The sequence below is a fragment of the Bombus huntii genome, chromosome 1 (assembly GCF_024542735.1).
Source record: "Bombus huntii isolate Logan2020A chromosome 1, iyBomHunt1.1, whole genome shotgun sequence".
Lineage (NCBI taxonomy): Eukaryota > Metazoa > Arthropoda > Insecta > Hymenoptera > Apidae > Bombus > Bombus huntii.
Window position 1 is genome coordinate 20,889,018 of NC_066238.1, and position 16,726 is coordinate 20,905,743.

The 16,726-nt window shown below is 35.5% G+C and overlaps 2 protein-coding genes across 4 annotated transcripts in view; one reads left to right on the top strand and one right to left on the bottom strand.

The window, feature by feature from the left end:
* The window catches only part of LOC126872301 (rho guanine nucleotide exchange factor 10), a 47,781-nt gene that overhangs the window by 4,514 nt on the left and 26,541 nt on the right, over nucleotides 1-16,726 (top strand). The window contains exons 2-5 of one of the 2 annotated variants that reach the window (XM_050632133.1): nucleotides 2,592-2,761; nucleotides 3,548-3,813; nucleotides 5,638-5,925; nucleotides 6,632-6,786. In XM_050632133.1, coding sequence (XP_050488090.1) covers nucleotides 2,654-2,761; nucleotides 3,548-3,813; nucleotides 5,638-5,925; nucleotides 6,632-6,786 — 817 coding nt within the window. In that variant the 5' untranslated portion in view covers nucleotides 2,592-2,653. The remainder of the gene's footprint in view (nucleotides 1-2,591; nucleotides 2,762-3,547; nucleotides 3,814-5,637; nucleotides 5,926-6,631; nucleotides 6,787-16,726) is intronic. The other variant, XM_050632218.1, reaches the window with a different exon arrangement.
* LOC126878046 (uncharacterized) lies at nucleotides 10,789-16,657 on the bottom strand. 2 transcript variants are annotated; one of them, XM_050640437.1, is made up of 5 exons: nucleotides 16,492-16,657; nucleotides 15,386-15,479; nucleotides 13,522-13,624; nucleotides 12,376-12,692; nucleotides 10,789-11,845 (listed from the first exon to the last, which is right to left on the bottom strand). In XM_050640437.1, the coding sequence occupies exons 1-5, from the start codon at nucleotides 16,523-16,525 to the stop codon at nucleotides 11,461-11,463; spliced, it is 933 nt and encodes a 310-aa protein (XP_050496394.1). In that variant the 5' UTR covers nucleotides 16,526-16,657; the 3' UTR covers nucleotides 10,789-11,460. The 2 variants fall into 2 exon arrangements, with proteins under 2 accessions (XP_050496394.1, XP_050496404.1); XM_050640447.1 differs by lacking the exon at nucleotides 13,522-13,624 and having other exon boundaries at nucleotides 16,492-16,615.

The following is a 16,726-nucleotide window of genomic DNA, read 5'->3' on the forward strand; positions in this document are numbered from 1 at the left end:
GACCAAACAAAAAAACGCGGGAAGAAGCATGATTTATGTACCACACAGAAATTAAATTCATCAATTTCGCGTTTTGAAAACTTTTTATTTTTTAATATCAGATATAGCATTTAATTACTTATGAAATAAACGATTAGAATATAATAGAATAATAAACAATAGCGTTGCGATTGAATAATTTTTGTATGAATTGTAACATAACCTATCTCGTGGTTCCTTATTCTGTACGTACGCATTACCGCCATTTTAGTGTCAATAATTTCGATTGACGTACTTAATCAAAAAAGAATTATGACTTCAGTCAAATCACTTTGCCTGGTAATTGACTGCATTAACGTCAAGTGGGCAGGTGAAGATAGACACCAATCGTTTATCATGCAAGACCAGTGTGCTGCCCCTATTTTCTTCGTTCTGGCAGCTACATTCCTTTACACATTCTACGTAATTCGAATTTTAATTAAATGAAACATTTAAATGAAACACCTACAACCGTATTAATTTCGTTGCCGTAGAAATAATATTAATACGGTTGTAGGTGTTTCATTTAAAATAATTATTCATTTAAAATATATATACACATGATGTATTAAATATGGATTTCCACTGTTTTCTTAATAGTTTAAAAGCAACGTTTAGTAATTTCATGGGAAATTCCTAGATTTTCGTAATTGTTCACTATAAACTCTCACGTTACAGAGATTTATTGGTAGACGAATTTTTTAATTTCGATATATTGGGTTGGCAACTAAGTGATTGCGGATTTTGTCAATACCACTTAATGACACTTAGTTGCCAACCCAATAATTCAACGGTTCTATCTTACGGAGACTTAGACAAGTTCTTGAATTTCAAAATGGTTCCCATGATCCAACGGGTGTCAAAATCTTCGCGAGTACATTTTTTTCCAACAACGTGTAATTATTATTATCGTGTATCATTGCCAATGATAAATCGACTAATTTCTATCATTATTATCGTAATGCGCAGGGAAACATGTACGCGAGCGTCGCAAATAACACACGTTTATCTTGTTAGCTGGATCTCACACCCGACGTACATTATTACACGACGTTGCGTGTGTAGGGTGTTAGCGAATTATATGCTGCGTTTTGAATCTCAATCGTCGAGTTCTTACGGCACATCACGTCCCACACCTGTGTCTTCTTTTTTCTTTCGCTGCCACTAGGAGAAATCAGGCACGATCTTATCGCGCGTTTAACACACGACTTCGCTTTTTCCTTTAATTTCGTCTCTCGCCTAGATGTCGCGCGGAAAACTTCCGTTTACAAAGTTAACTTACCCAAATATATTCTTGGAAATTCCATTTCTTGCGAAGAGAAAGTACTCTTGCAACTTTTGCCCCTTATCCACGTAGAAGTAAGTCCGAGTATTAAAATTCCTCGCTTCCTCGATGAACAAGCCTTTTGCAACTTTTATCTGTGAAACGAAATTGCCGAGTCGAAGTTAAAATTTCCTTTCCACAGAAACCACTTCGTAGCTTTTATCTTTAATTTTTATGTAAGTTGAAACTTTTATTTCTTGTCTTCTTCGTGCTTCAACAGACACGATATAGAAAAAATTTCAGGAGGGTCTTCAAAATTATTTTAATGACCCAATTCTCTTGTTTGTGAAGATCGTCCGGCACGTTATTCAAGTACAGGAGAATAATGATACGTTTCTCGTTGAAAATCGTGTAGACTGTAGATCATTTACGAAGTTCAAAGAACACGTACGTATATACACATATACAGGATTATGTTGCACGCGTCGCTGAATTTCTTTGAAGGGATCGAGTGTGTCGTCGATCGACGTTGCTTTTTCCTGCGATTATGCTCTGTCGCGTTTTCTTTCGCCAGACACGCGAACGTGCGTTCGTATGAAACATGTAAAAAGACGATTCGCGATGAAAGCGAGGATCCAAGATACAAGTCGACTAGGGAACGTGCTTATTATATGCAACGTATTAATAAGGTTACGAAATATATATGTTAAGATAATAGGATTATAAGTCTAATTTGAAATTAGTTGTTGGATTATCTTAAGCGATTAAATAACAATTTAGGTTAGGTTTCAGCTAGGTTATTTAATTTGAATTTCATTTATACCTTCTATTTTACGTAATAAGTATCATTGATGGATTTTGTTACGTAAAATAAAGTAAAGTAACTTAACCTAGATTCTAAAATTGACTCAGCTTAACTTGACGTAGCCTAAGCTGTTGGAAGTCACGTATGATTTAAAAATATTATAATAGTTAGGGATTAAGATTTAATACTTCCTTACGTTGAACGTATTGTGATTTAATGACACACACGGAATGAAGTTTGTACGAAACTAGGAATTCTAGGTTAGAACAGCATGGCGTCAGCGAGACTTAGTTCCCAATTTAGAGAATTCAAGTGGTTCGGTTATTCTTGATTTTTATTGTGAATTCTAGTGGTTATATATAGGATAAGGCTTTTTTAATCGCAGAACGAGTTAAGTTATTTTTCCAGGAGCTACAAATCGAATATGCGAAGAGAAAGCAAATATATTTTGAAGATGCAATAAACAAAAATGAGTAATAATGGTAGATGGTATGGTTTTTCCAGAAAAAGTGAAAGAACGATGAAAAAGAGGCGCATTAATTGAACGATAATCAGAACGATGCATCATGGCTTCGTCTTTAGGGGGACCAGGAATGGCGTCAGGTGTCCCGTCACCGCGAAGAGTCAACCTGGAGTTTCCACCACCTCCACCTTATCCACCGCCTCACAGCCAGGTATAATTTTCAGTATGCAATGTTAAACCTTATACAGCTTATGTCGTACGCACAATTCTAATGCGATCTAATGTGAATTCGAATGCGTGTATAATTTTAACCTGTATGTAGAATCAGTCTTGCCATTGTTTTGAATCAGAATTAAAGTATCTATATGTAATTAATATATATTAAGTATTATACATTTACCAACTACGAATCTCAAGGATGATACATAACCTCATTGTTTGCTACAGAAATTAGAAATTGTAATTGTTTGAATTTTTATTTAATTATTTTAGGAAATTATGTTTAATACTCAGTTTAATATAGGAGTTTTAATACTAATAATATGAAGGATATTAGTCATCATTTTATTAAAATTCCAATCATGACCACTTAATTTAATATACCACTTGGCATCGTCCATTGCATACGTATGTACAAATTAGTCGTGCACCTAATAATCTATAACGCGATCACGTGCTCGATGATTTCTAGTATTCAATTATACAAGAGTGATTCTATGTTTTGAATAGATAATTAAACCAATTACATACATATACGAAATTTTTACAATTTACTATCACTAAGTTACTAAAATTTATGAAATTGCTAAAAATTGGAAAGTTACAAAATTAAGATTATTCGGAATTAGGAGATCGCAGAATTTAAATTATTAAGAATTAAAAAATTGGGAAATTGTTAAAAATATAATTCCATTCTTTAGACATCAATTTATCGCTACAAAATTACATTACTCCATACGATTACTATAACAACTAATATTGCTTTCCGTTCTTTCAGATGGCCTGCCCTGGATTGGTGGATCCTGGATCGGTAGCGTCACCGATGGCGAGTTCTGCTCATCAGCATCCCCTTCAGGATTATTCATATGCTTACTTCGAACCTGGACCGAGTCGGCTGCATGGCACATATCCGGCGGAAGTTGGCCTGAATCGTGTGCAGCCACAACAACAGCAACAATTGCGCGCAGATTCGTTCAAGAGACACACATACATGACACGATATGGGACAGAGGAGAATATTTACGAGGAGATATCGGAGATCAAGTGAGAAATTCATTATAAAACTTAATTATTCGTAAATAATAGCTTTCGAGCCAAAATATAGCGTGCACGAGCATGGAGGAAATGAAGCTAGAGTTTCTGCTTGTCAATTTAAGGGAGAATTTGCTATAACCTTGGAATTAACAGAGAGTAACAGTAGCGCGTGAGAACGCGATCGATCGAAAACAAAAAAGACATAATATTCGTAATAATGGCATGCGTTAGATAAGTATCGGATTTATGTTATGTTATGAGACTTTAATTGAAGGTTAATATGGGAAGAGCAGAGTCTTACCCGTCGTTCAAGTCAACCGGTTTCTTTAGCGACTTTTTTTCTGATGGTTTATCGGATAACATCCTTTGGGCGGGTTTCCATTACCTAGAGAACAGTTCATATAATGATTCTTTAAAAGATGATTCTGATAAAAGATGATTTAAAAGATGAATTTTAGACATTCATTGTAGCGACCATGTTCCATTCGAGTATTAACAAGTAAGATTCTTATGCATTTGTAGACTTCGTATATAAGAATATATATTAGAATCTTACTAAGGATAGAAACTAAAAATTTAGTTCACCAAAAATCGACCAATTTCCACTTTCCAAGAAAATTTACACAATTAAATTTAGGATAATTTAATTTAGGGCCAATAGCTTCCAATAAACATTCTCAACAATAAAAGGTGCTTAATTGCAAAATAAATAACCTGGCGAATAATTAAGTTAAATCTTGAATATTGAATTCACTGCAGAGTCGATCGATTTTTTCATTTATAATATTTACTACTTTAAAGACGATGGATATTATTGCATGACAGGAAGACGGTGTTAGCTTTCAAGGGAAAAAGACCCGAAGCACGCGAGCTTCATACGGTCGATAGGAACGCCGATGATGATAGTCGCGGTAGAATTACGTTTCATTCAATCTAAACGATGATGAATACGCACGTTCATTCGCCTCGATGCAAAGTGAACTTCAACTGGCGCGAGTTGAACGCGAGGTTCAAGTGGACAACGAGCTTCTCCTCCTGCTCGACCACTTGGCCCGATTCGACGAATTCTCTGCACCGGATGCCATCAGACTTAACGATTAAAGTCGCAAACAATAAGAAAACAACCCCGAGTTTATGGTTACGAGTGTCTAACACCGTTTGTCATAATGGTGCGCTCCGAAACATATGGTCGAATACTGACCTCACTCTGTACATACATATATCCTTTCGTTTCTCAAAAATAAGTAAATAAATAAAGTCAAGTTTCATTTATTCATATTTAATGTCAGAAGCTTAATATAATATAAATCTATAGACAGTGTATGGGTGTAACAAGAATAAATCGAAACAATATTATATCTTTCTAATTTATTTTTGCTAGATCTAATTTTCTTTCTTGTGAAATATCTTGGAAATTAAACGAGCACTACTGTATCTGAAAGCATCAATAAGTTTTGAAAAATTTGGAAAAACAATTCTTGAAAGGCTTACAGTGACAAATTTGAAAGTTCTAAAAATTTGTATAGATATTGAATATAATTAAAAATATTCATAATATTCTATAACTAATATTGTATTTATTAATATTAATAATTAAATAAGAAATAAAAGTAGTTAAATTATATCTTATATATATAGTCATAATAATCTTGCAATAATTGAAATATATCTCGTGAACTTTGAGGAATTCTCTTAATATCAATTACTTTAATAACTATGAATCATTGCTGAACGATTATCGGTCATCCACAAACAATCGCTTTATATGATTTCACATTGTATATGCAAGAGGGAAACGTATGTAAATACTAATGGAGAACTCGAATTCATTAGCAGACAATGTCACCGAGCGTTGCATGGTTCGAGAAGATCCCTAGTGGCGGAAGAGGTACGACGAGTTCAGTCACGGCATCGTCGAGTACTCGGGGAATTGAATTTGAGCGTGGAGGCGATGCTGATGCCTACCGTAGCCGATAACAACGACGAGGACGAGCCACAGGACCAACGAGGGGCGTCCACAGAGGAACTGTTATCCTCGGTCAGTCCCACCGACGACCTCCTTTCGCCTGTTGGCTGTGACATGGACAGCGGCTTCAGTGGAAGCTCCAGTGCAAGTTACAGGTTGATAGAGACACATTGTAATAACGTGTATGTACCTGGTGTGGGTGGACAATTTTTTGGAGCACCGTATACAAACTTTCTATAATTTATTTTGCTTCATTCTTTTTGTGACTTGCTTCTTTATTATTCCTTTTTATTTATATTCATGCTAGAATCCTTTCTTAGGATTTCATATGATTCAAAGATGGATTATCGAAGAATTCATTTATGTATTTATGAGGGAACTCAAGTGTTATACAATCATGTTGAAGATAAACTGTTTCAGATATCTTTAATTGTCTCTGTAGTTCATTGGGATATTACAAAGTATTCTAGAGTAGAGAAAGGATTTAATGCATAGCAATTTTTATGTAGATCATTTTATTGATATTTACTTGCAACTAATTCCTCTTAGAGAATTGTAAATAAATTTTATTCAATTACATGTCATAAAGTGTATATCTTATGATATTTTATACGTACTTTACCTGTATTAAAAAGGAAGTGACCATGAATCAACTACACAGAATAGAAGTTCCTCTATTATCTTGCACTCAAGAAGTGTATAAAAAACATTGCCACCATTAATAAAAAATGGGTCCACGAACTCTTTGTACACACCTCGTACAATTCTAATTCTAAGTAATCCTAAAACCAATGAATCTAAAGAAGAAAAAAACTAAGGAAGAAGAAAGGGATCTAAGAATGTTGATTGTTGTTTGTTCAGGTCGGGGCTGGGATCGTTGAGGAGGGGAATGGGCAAGACTAGCACTCCGGAATTAGCGGGCGGACAACGTAAAACGAAAGCGGCTATGATCTGGAAAAAGGGTTGGAAAGGCTGGAAGAAACTGCATTCTTTCGGGAACAATAGCAACAAGACTGGTGAGTCATTCGTACTATTTGCTGGCCCGCATTTATATTGTGCAATTCAGGTTATAGGGAACTCTACGTTATTTAATCGCTATCATAAAAATATTCTGAAATATTATTACAAGCTGCATGTATCCTCTACATACACAACATTTACTAATATATGCAGATATATATATATATGAAATAGTGTTATAGTGAAAGCACAAAATTTAGTAAATGTATATATGTACCAACTACTCAATATATTACACTACATATATTTACACATATGAGATTTTTGCAATAATATTGACCGAGTATAAAAATACTAGGAAGTATATTCATTTACTTTTTGCACTTAGTACATGCATACATTATTAGCAGGTGTGTATTTACTGAGTTAATATATTCATTATAACGTATATACAGGGTATCCCTCAAAGTCCATCATTATCGAATACAGAAAGCAAGTAAAGAATTAATTTAAAATTAATAGCAAGTAAAGAATAAATATTTTAAATGAAATCACGTTTTGAAAAAATTTATATTACAGAGAAATACTCAGAGAAAACAATAGTAAAAACTGAAAAAAAGCAAACGATAATTCATAGCGCATTCGATTCAGCTTTTTTCCGTTGGTTACCTCAGCTGTAATAAATCTTTGCTGTAACGAAAGTGTAAGCTGTGGTCAAGCTTCGGTCACGAACTGCTCATGGCTGGGAATTAATTATACTCGCGGCTGTGGCTGTATTAAAAATTCTCGTTGCGCGACTCTCGACTATCGTGCTGCGAATACGAAGCCAGTGGGAGCAAGAAATAGAGGTGTGCAGAGAGAGAAATCTCCAGAAGTGCCGCTCCTTCGTACAAGTGCTTCGAAAAGTATGCAAGGACTTCAGCACATTCGTTTCTATGTGACCAATGTGAAATATTTAAAATTATTACAACCTACGATTTCAGTTAAACTTAACTTCAACACATATCTACGTACCTCTAGTACATTTTTAAAATTAGAAATTTAGTATTGCAGCCTATGAATGCTGTTAAACATAAATATAAAATAAACAAATATATCAGATATCTATATCTCACTTGTACTTAAGGCGAGAGATGTTCTAAATTTCTCAGAAATACATCTTTTTCCATACTTTATCACATAAGATCCCGATCCATGACTAATTAGTGGAACTAGTAACCCGCTATGTGTATAATAAATCTCAAAAATTATTATTATTCAGTTGCCAATATATACAATAATAGGTATAAATAACCTCAAACACAGATCTTCTACTATCTCAATGTGCAATATACATCTTCAATGCAATGCAATGCAATCAATATCAATACTAATAGCTAAAATAGCAGAATAATTGGTAAAAGCATATTAATCAGATCCAATACATTAGAATTCCTCCAAATAACAAATGCCTGGAAGAGTAATAAAGCAATTCTCTCCGAGGGCGAGCAGAACTAATTATTTCGAACGGCATACATTGCCGAATGGAATACACCGCAAAACCTAACCGCAATCTTGATCGATTCCCTCGGCGAACACGTCTGGCCGTGTTCGGAGGCCCATCGAGCACCTTTTGTGCGTTCGTTTCATGGCCCTTTGTCGCGCATAACTGCACAAGTATGCGCAGGCCTTTCTTTCATGGGAACGCTGCCCTCTCCCGGGCTATGACGCAAGCGTTTGGCCCCGTGTGCGCTCGTGTGCATTTGGCGCACGAACCGAGTTAATTATTGGTACTTGGAACGGGTCAGCCGCGGGGTCACTCGGTGGAGAAGCAGATGCGAGACCACGTGCACGCCCAACTCATTCTTTTCTGTCTTTCTTTCTCGCACATTCTTCCCGCTGTCATCTTTCTTCTCTGCTTTGCATCATCTCCGTTTCCATCTCTCTTTATCTCGTTTGAACGAGGATTTCGCTCGGACGTTGCGCTCAGATTTCTGAACGGTTCTCGATTTGGTTATATGTATTTTTACATGATACATTTGACACTCGGCAGCAAAAATGGGAATCCATATTTTTTTTGTAAATGAGAGTTTATAGCGTCAATTTATTCTGCTAAACTGTATTAACATTAATCTATTAAGAACCATTTAATAGGTTATTATAATTTATAAGTATTGCATATTGTATTGCTGCACTGAATATTCTGTGTTCCTATTCGTCTCAGACAGCGACTGGAATTATCGAGTTTATTAAATGTTAAAGTTGGTACATTTTTGCTCTCATATATTATTTATTTCTTAGAAAGGGATTGATGCGTTGTATATACAGAAAGTTAGAAAACATTATTTTTTATATATGCATTTTATATTATGCAGAGTATTGGGGTTTTTTAATGGTTGGTATGATGGTAATTTTTATATGTATTAGATAATATAATGTTCGTTAAAGATGTTGAAATTAGGTGTTTCGTAGCATCTACTGTCATTTTTGCGTGACTTAAGCTGGGAGTGTCACTGTTGAAGTCGCTAATACATTTATTACCAGACATGTCAGGAACATATATTTTATAGAAACTATAATAGTAGCATCTTTAGTATGTTTGTACTTACGTTATTCATATTATGCATTTCATTTCACAACATTCCCAAAATTTTTCCACGTTACTTTTAATTGTCTACGAACTTTTTTGTCACCTACAAAAGTCAGCGTAAAATCATGGTAGTGAGTCGTATATTATACGACAGAAGGTTCCATCGATAGCCGGCAGAGATTGTAAACAAAGAATCGTGTGCATACGGGGCAGATGTTCAGAAAAGAGCAGTCTCTCAAGGCACTCGACCATATGGTTTCCGGGATCCCGTGGCGTCTCTCGAACGGCTCAGGCCTACCCTAATCTCTAGACAGAACCTCGACGACACTTGTCCCGTTTGAAACAATACCAGCTTTGTAATGACCAGCGGATGTTACGAGTTTTCTCGGAATTTCAAGGTGAAGTCGACGAACTCCAGAATAGTAAAGGGTACGCTGTTCGTTTTGGTCGGAGGAGACTGTAATTCGAATAATTTTCTCTGCAGCAATTGATTATCGACTTCCTGTTGTCTATATATACAGAATGTTTCAGAATGAGTAGTACATCTGCGGAGGTGAAACTAAATAAAAATTAGAATTATTTCTAAAACTAAAGTTATTTCATTCGAGACTTCGTTTTCGGACAATCGATTTTCTTTTTGTCAATATACAGGCTATTTTAAAAAGAGTGGTTTAACTGGCTAGAAGATTGTTCATTAATTGAATTTAAAGAAGACATAGTATGGCAATTAAAAAATAGATTTAACTTTTTATATTCTTTCATTTAGTATCAAATAAAATTATGAATTGAAGTTTGTAAAAAATGGGATGGAATTAGGATAATTAAAATGAGGTGATAGATCAGATTCGAGGTTTCATTGCCAATGGGAGACATTTTACCTCGGTTATGCTCGAACACTCTTGCGGCAAAATATATGAGATTATTGGTTAAAGAAACAAGCTTCCTTAAGTGCAACAATCTATCCGTTCTGCAATAGCAATAGCAGTTGTGTTACTGAAAGGGATACGGAACCTTTTGGCGCGAAGGAAGGTATGCGAAAAGCCATCGAAAGAAGGCGAAACGCGTTAAGAACGAAGAGAAAGGCTCGCCGCTGTTATCCCCGATACTTTATAGGTATTCGTTTCGACAGCGTGTAATATTCATATCGTAATCGATCTCTAACCCTTGATACATCCGTGCTTCTCTCGAATTCACTCTACGATCGACCGATATCGTCCTTTTTTTCTTGGTTTGCCAATTTTCCTTTTTTCTTTTCCGTTTTAATACAGTGAATTGAATTGTGGTTACGATAAAAGTAATTCATATATTTTACAATTACAATATTCTTTACGCGTGTGATTAAATAATTTTATTTATTAATTTAGAATTGATTTACTTATATTAGAATTCTTTTATAAAACTGTGCAATTTGTTCTTTAATTCGTAATTTTCAAATCTGTATATAGTTTATTAATTTTAAAGAAACCGAACGAACTCAGTTCAAGATAAATTATCTTTGAAAATATCGTTTATTGACAAACTCGAATTCCGCCTTACAATTTAAATTTGTATATTTTTTTTTTTTATTTATTTGTTGAAATTACAATCAATTCTCGCGTTGAGAATTTTCAGTAATTTTTCTGGCGTGGCGCAGTGACATGGCTGTTTATTTACAATATATATAATTATAGATAGGTATAATTTATAAGTATTATAAGTAAGTGCATATACTTAATTTGGATAACTAAATGAATCTAGCGTTTAGGTCTAGCGGGTAGTGCCTCTTCAGCCTGCGAATTTGTATATAAACTTAAGTCAAATTTACTATGCGATTGAACTTCACGCCCACCAGTAACAGCCCCGTAATATTTCTGAAAGAAAATCTCTTTCATTACTGCTCCACGTTTATTCTCAAAAATCTGATGATTTACACACCTAACCTCTCTTCCATTTAATTAAACATATATAAAACAAGCCAAAAACGTTTTCATATTTCCATTCGTACATTTATCTCAAAGATATTTAATACATCTACATTATCTTCAATAAAAGGAATACGTAAAGAGTGGTATAAAAGCGTCGTCTATATAACCTTATCGCATCATTAATCAACTGATTGCATAATTTCTAGAAAGTAGTCAGATACGGTTTCATCCCCTCCCCTTCTATATCTGCAACAGTGTCACAGCTTGTTAGCGATGCTCTCCACCGCGTGCATCACTCGTACCATGATAGATCTATTCTCTTCGTCTCGTCGTTTGATATATTCAAAGATCTGCTCTATACGGCGATCGGTCCGTGAATCGCGATCATCACGATACGGTGCTGCCATACGGCTTTTTCGTGACTTTCTCGACATCCCCTCATCCTCGTTACGCTCTAACCTCTCTTTGTCTTCTTGAGTCGACGCGGCATCCCTTCCACGTAGTCTGGACAAATCCTTGATGCAGTCCGCCTCTGACGTCACTTTCTCGATCGTTAGTTCTGTGGCACGTGGTAGCCGCGGTATCGCGACCGCGACGTTCCGCGTGGTTCGTTTCCTCTTTGCCAAATTTTTGTTCATCTGTCTGAAAACCGATTGAAATTTCCTAGTAATAATTAATTAAGATAATGTACGTAGCTGGCCGTAATTGTCTCTACCAGTTTAGATCTTGAATATTTCATATCAATTATCCCTATCTCAGTCGTACTCAAAGCAGTACAGACATCTTTTTTTAGAACTCAATTTGCCTTGAAAACTGATCAAATATGCTTCGAAATCATAATCAGTAGTAAGAATGCAATACTGTATTATAAAATACTATATTATAAAATTGTAAAACAATGTCTTTAACAATAGACTCTTACATGCTTCATATGTAAATATCAATCTTATTTATCTGTTCTGCACGACTCGATTCGTTAGATATACATACTCATATTTTAATAAGTGACCTTGATAATTTTAGTTACCATATATCTTACTAAAGCTACGTTTTGTCTATAAATATTATTTACCTTATCAATTAATATCCAATTATGTCCAACCACATATCTACTTTAAAGTTACAATTTGACACCTGCTAAAAGAAACTACTTTTCACAATGACTGCTATACCTGTTAACACCAGAAGGTCGTACTTTCTGGATCTCAATCGTGCAGTTGGCACTAAGCGCCCTTAACCTCCGTTCCGGAAACGAATCGTTGATTCGACGATCGATTTCCGGATTAGATTGCGCAGGAAGTGCGTCCACGGACGAGGTGGGCTCTTCCGGTGTCACGGAGACGCAAAGGAATTCGTGGGGATCGATGTACTCATCGCCGATCGGCGTAGATCCCCGATCGTATCCAAGAACTTCGTCGATCGCATTGTAAAACGGCCATGAAACGTCATCCACGTTGTTTCTGTCTCCGTGAACCGGATTCTTCAGTTCCTTTAACAAATTGCTGATACATAATATTTAACAAAAATCGAGGACTAAACGGACGATCGTGCCACAATTCGTATTTAGCGATCTTCATGTGTTTTTTCTTGTTTCTAGACCGTAAGGAATCTTCCGATAGGTTATACAAAGTGAAAATATTGTTTTTAGCTAACAAAGACTCCCTTTAGATGATATGCAAAACACTGGTGTTTACTGGAGTTAGGTTAGAGGCTGTTTAAGATCAGTTGCATTCTTGGGGTTAGTGATTCGAGTGACATCTAAAAGATATCAATTTAGAACATGAAATCTGAGAGAAGATTTGGAGATAGAATTAGAAAGTAACTACTATGCTAAGACATTATTCTTAAAAACCTCGAATCGACAATTCTGCACAAGGTTTAGAAACATGCTTATATAACCAGTTTTATAATCTGTTTTACATACTTATAACACTATTACACAATACTTGTTCTTCTCATTTCCACGCGTTATGAGTGAAAATCGTCGTCTCATATTTAAAAAAAACAGTTGCAGGTGATATCTAGTGTCAACGACAAAGACATCAATTTAAAGTAAACGACGATGATACTGAATAAAATAGAAGCGAGAAAAGTATCGTGTCGAATTTACGAATTGTCGACGGTTTAACGCGGTATCATCGTGATTGGTGGTTTCTCCGCGTCGTGGCGCTTATCTCGCGGTAAGGAAAACGGGTTTATTATGCTTCACGCTGAAATGAACACAAACGAGAGTAAAGCAAACTAACTCATGCACGGGGATCAACGAGCGATCGTGGTTAATCGTTAGGGCAATAAAAGGCGTGTCTGTCTTGTCTCACTTTGTACTGCTGCAACAGGTTCGACCATTTCTTCTTCAGCACTTTGTAATGTACGTTAGCCATTATAGTAGGAAATTCTTCTCTCATCTGTTGCAAAATATACCTAAAGAATTGACGAAAGTAAAAAAAGATAAATATAGTAAGAGATGATTTTAGATAATGGACGACAATGAAACGCGTTCAGCCTCAGCTTTTTGTGTTATGTATTTTCGCGATTCGCATTCCAAGAAACGAACAGTGAGGATACTATTCACAATATGGAATAAAATCGGCCTATTGTTTTGCTTTTATCAATAAGCGTACGCGTTTTGACTGATAACGAAACGGTTCAAGAAGAACGCGTGATATAGTGGCCAAGATGGTACATAGGATGGAGTGCATATATTGCTGTCAATTTCCGTTTCCGTTATTGTCACACGTTGCATTTAGGGCGTTAGTATAATGCTTTCTTTAATTATAATGTGATATATCTAATATATTTTAATGCTCTAGGTAAATAGTTGTATGAAACAAGTCGGTTAAGCCTGTTAGGTAATAGTAATGTATTTCAGCAAGTTGTCATTTTAAAATTGTTGTATGTTACATTTTGATTTTCTTGGTTACACGTATTTATTGCACTGATAATTTAACTTATTAAAAAACATGATAGAGCAAGATATATTTTCTAAAATAGAGTAAATCTGTACGTCTAATATTAATTATACATATATGTATATGATACGACCAAACAATGAATCGAGATAAAAAATTTTATTTATTTACTTTGGTCAAAAATATATCAAAAATTATTTTTGAACATACTAGATCAAAATATTTTCATAGATTTCTTCACAATACTACCTAACACTAAATGAAAGCTAAACATCGAACAAATCCCCCAGACAATTTATAATACACCGATTAAATTCGGCTAACATTTTTCCTACAATTTTCGTCATAGTCGTTAATAATAGTGATTCGCGTCTTGATATTTCTGTATTCCGTGCTATTTTAGTACATACGATTTGTTTCTGGCAAAGCCACTCTTTTTCGATTTCACCAGTTTCAATCACTTCTCTCAAAATGTAATTGTCTCGGTGCTTTCATTTAAATTTTGGTAAAAAATGAAGAAAATAAATAAAAATGTGACGAATAATAAAATATGACAACTACGATTACGCTTCGACTCGTGAACAATTATTCGTCCCATATCGTTACACTCGAGGTCGACTGGCGCGGGAATGTCGCGGTTGATAAATGATGCAAACGAAACTCTTTTTGTCGGTATTTTTATATGTGCACGCAGAAGACGCGTTTCAACGTTCTTTCAATTCCGCCGGCGTTCTGTGAACCTCGCGCTTGTTTTTAGTACGTCGAGTTCTTAATAAAATTTTCTAATATTTATCAATGAAAAAAGTGATAACCAGTGTGATATATTCGTTGTATTGTTATTTGAAAGCAATTAGAAATTCCATTTCCCCTAAGCAAGTATGATATTATATTTACACTAGCGTAAAATATATAATTTTGTGATTTTATAAAATATTGACAAAATATTTTTCGTTGATAATAAGAGGTTGCTTAAGATTGTGCAGTGAATTTAATTGATATTGTCTAACTTAAATGTTTTACAGTGAATTTTATTTAATTTTTGACAACTTCTATAAAACTATAATATTTCAAATTTTCTTCAAAAAGATAGTAAACGTTTAGCAATTTTAATAAAAAAAATATTCCAAATTTTCTTTATGAAAATAAAGAAAACAGTAGGCTACGAAATTTTAATAATAAAGGAAATATTCGAAATTTTCTTGGCAAAGTTCTCGAGCACAGAAAAAAAGATACCAGAGAATGAGTTAGGGTATATGGTTCGTATTATACTTACTCCCATCCAGCTTGGGCTGAATATTTGCGTCCGGTAAAGAGCTTTCCATTTTCCTTTCGGAGCTGTATAAACCGGCAGGTGAGGTTCTCGGTCCCTGTGGACATCCGCAAAACGGGAGGGAAAAATCGCTGTGACTACCTGCATGACTCGCGATTATTATCACTGTGGTCGTGGTAATGATTCCTATTAGACGCTTATTATATCGGCGGAGGAATGTTGTGTCTCGAAGAATGGGACGGACGCAGACCGGTTGACATGGTGGAAGGAAAAATAAGAAACGGTATGGTAGAAGAACAAGATAATGGGAGGAATAACAATTCGAACGTGTGCAATTTAATAGTGCGGGAACACGTGGACAGGCGCGCACGACTGCGCATTCCATTTCTTCGAATCGCTCGAGTGCATCGAGATAAGTCTATTGGGTGATTATAAAAACGAGACGAACAATTTAGTTATATGGACAGTGAAATCATGTTATGTTTATGGGATAATCGCATTGTCATAGTAGTTACTTAGAAATGAAAAAAGATGTAGAATCGAAACGAAGATGGAGAGTTATAGGGAAGGATAGTGATGGGCAAATGAGAAAATTGGCTGCGCGCGCAGTTGCAACGCGCGTAAATCTTTGGTAGACGCAGTCAATACGTCATGAAGCAACGCCACGGTACGCGGTATATACTGTAAATCTGGCCGAAAACAAGACAAAAGACAATAGGTAACTGTGAAAGTGGTAATAAATTGCGCGGTATGTAATTTGAATATTAAGATTTGAAGCATTAAGAAAGATAGGAAGTTGTTTTGAAGCAATGCAGAAGCGTCATAGTGATGATGACGCAAAAGAAATCCGATTGCGTGTCGCACTTGCGATACATTCACATAGCAAAAAGGATCTTCGTGGCTGACGTATATACGGGACGAATAAAAATATAAAGACAGGAACCCCTTGATAAAGCGGTGTGTCATTCGTTTCGCGTCCATGGCACAATTGGTATCGTCATAGATAAAAGACGTCATAACCAAATATGAAAGAAAGAATCGAGTATACACGTGGTTTTTATTGAATGACACCGGACACAAATGTGTTTATCGTAGAATCCAGAACTCACATCGAAATTTCGCGTGCTGAGAAACCTCCGTCATGATGACTGTTTGATACAAATCTATAGAAAATACGATTGGACGTGTGAAAACTTCTCATAGTCGGAGATTCTGATGCGTACTAAAATCTAGACCTGGTTTCAGTCTTCACTAATGTGCAAGAGGGGAGTGTACGTGGAGCACATGCCACTACCGCCGTGGTGGAAACTGCAAACATAGATTTTGGTGGGGTATGCGATTCTG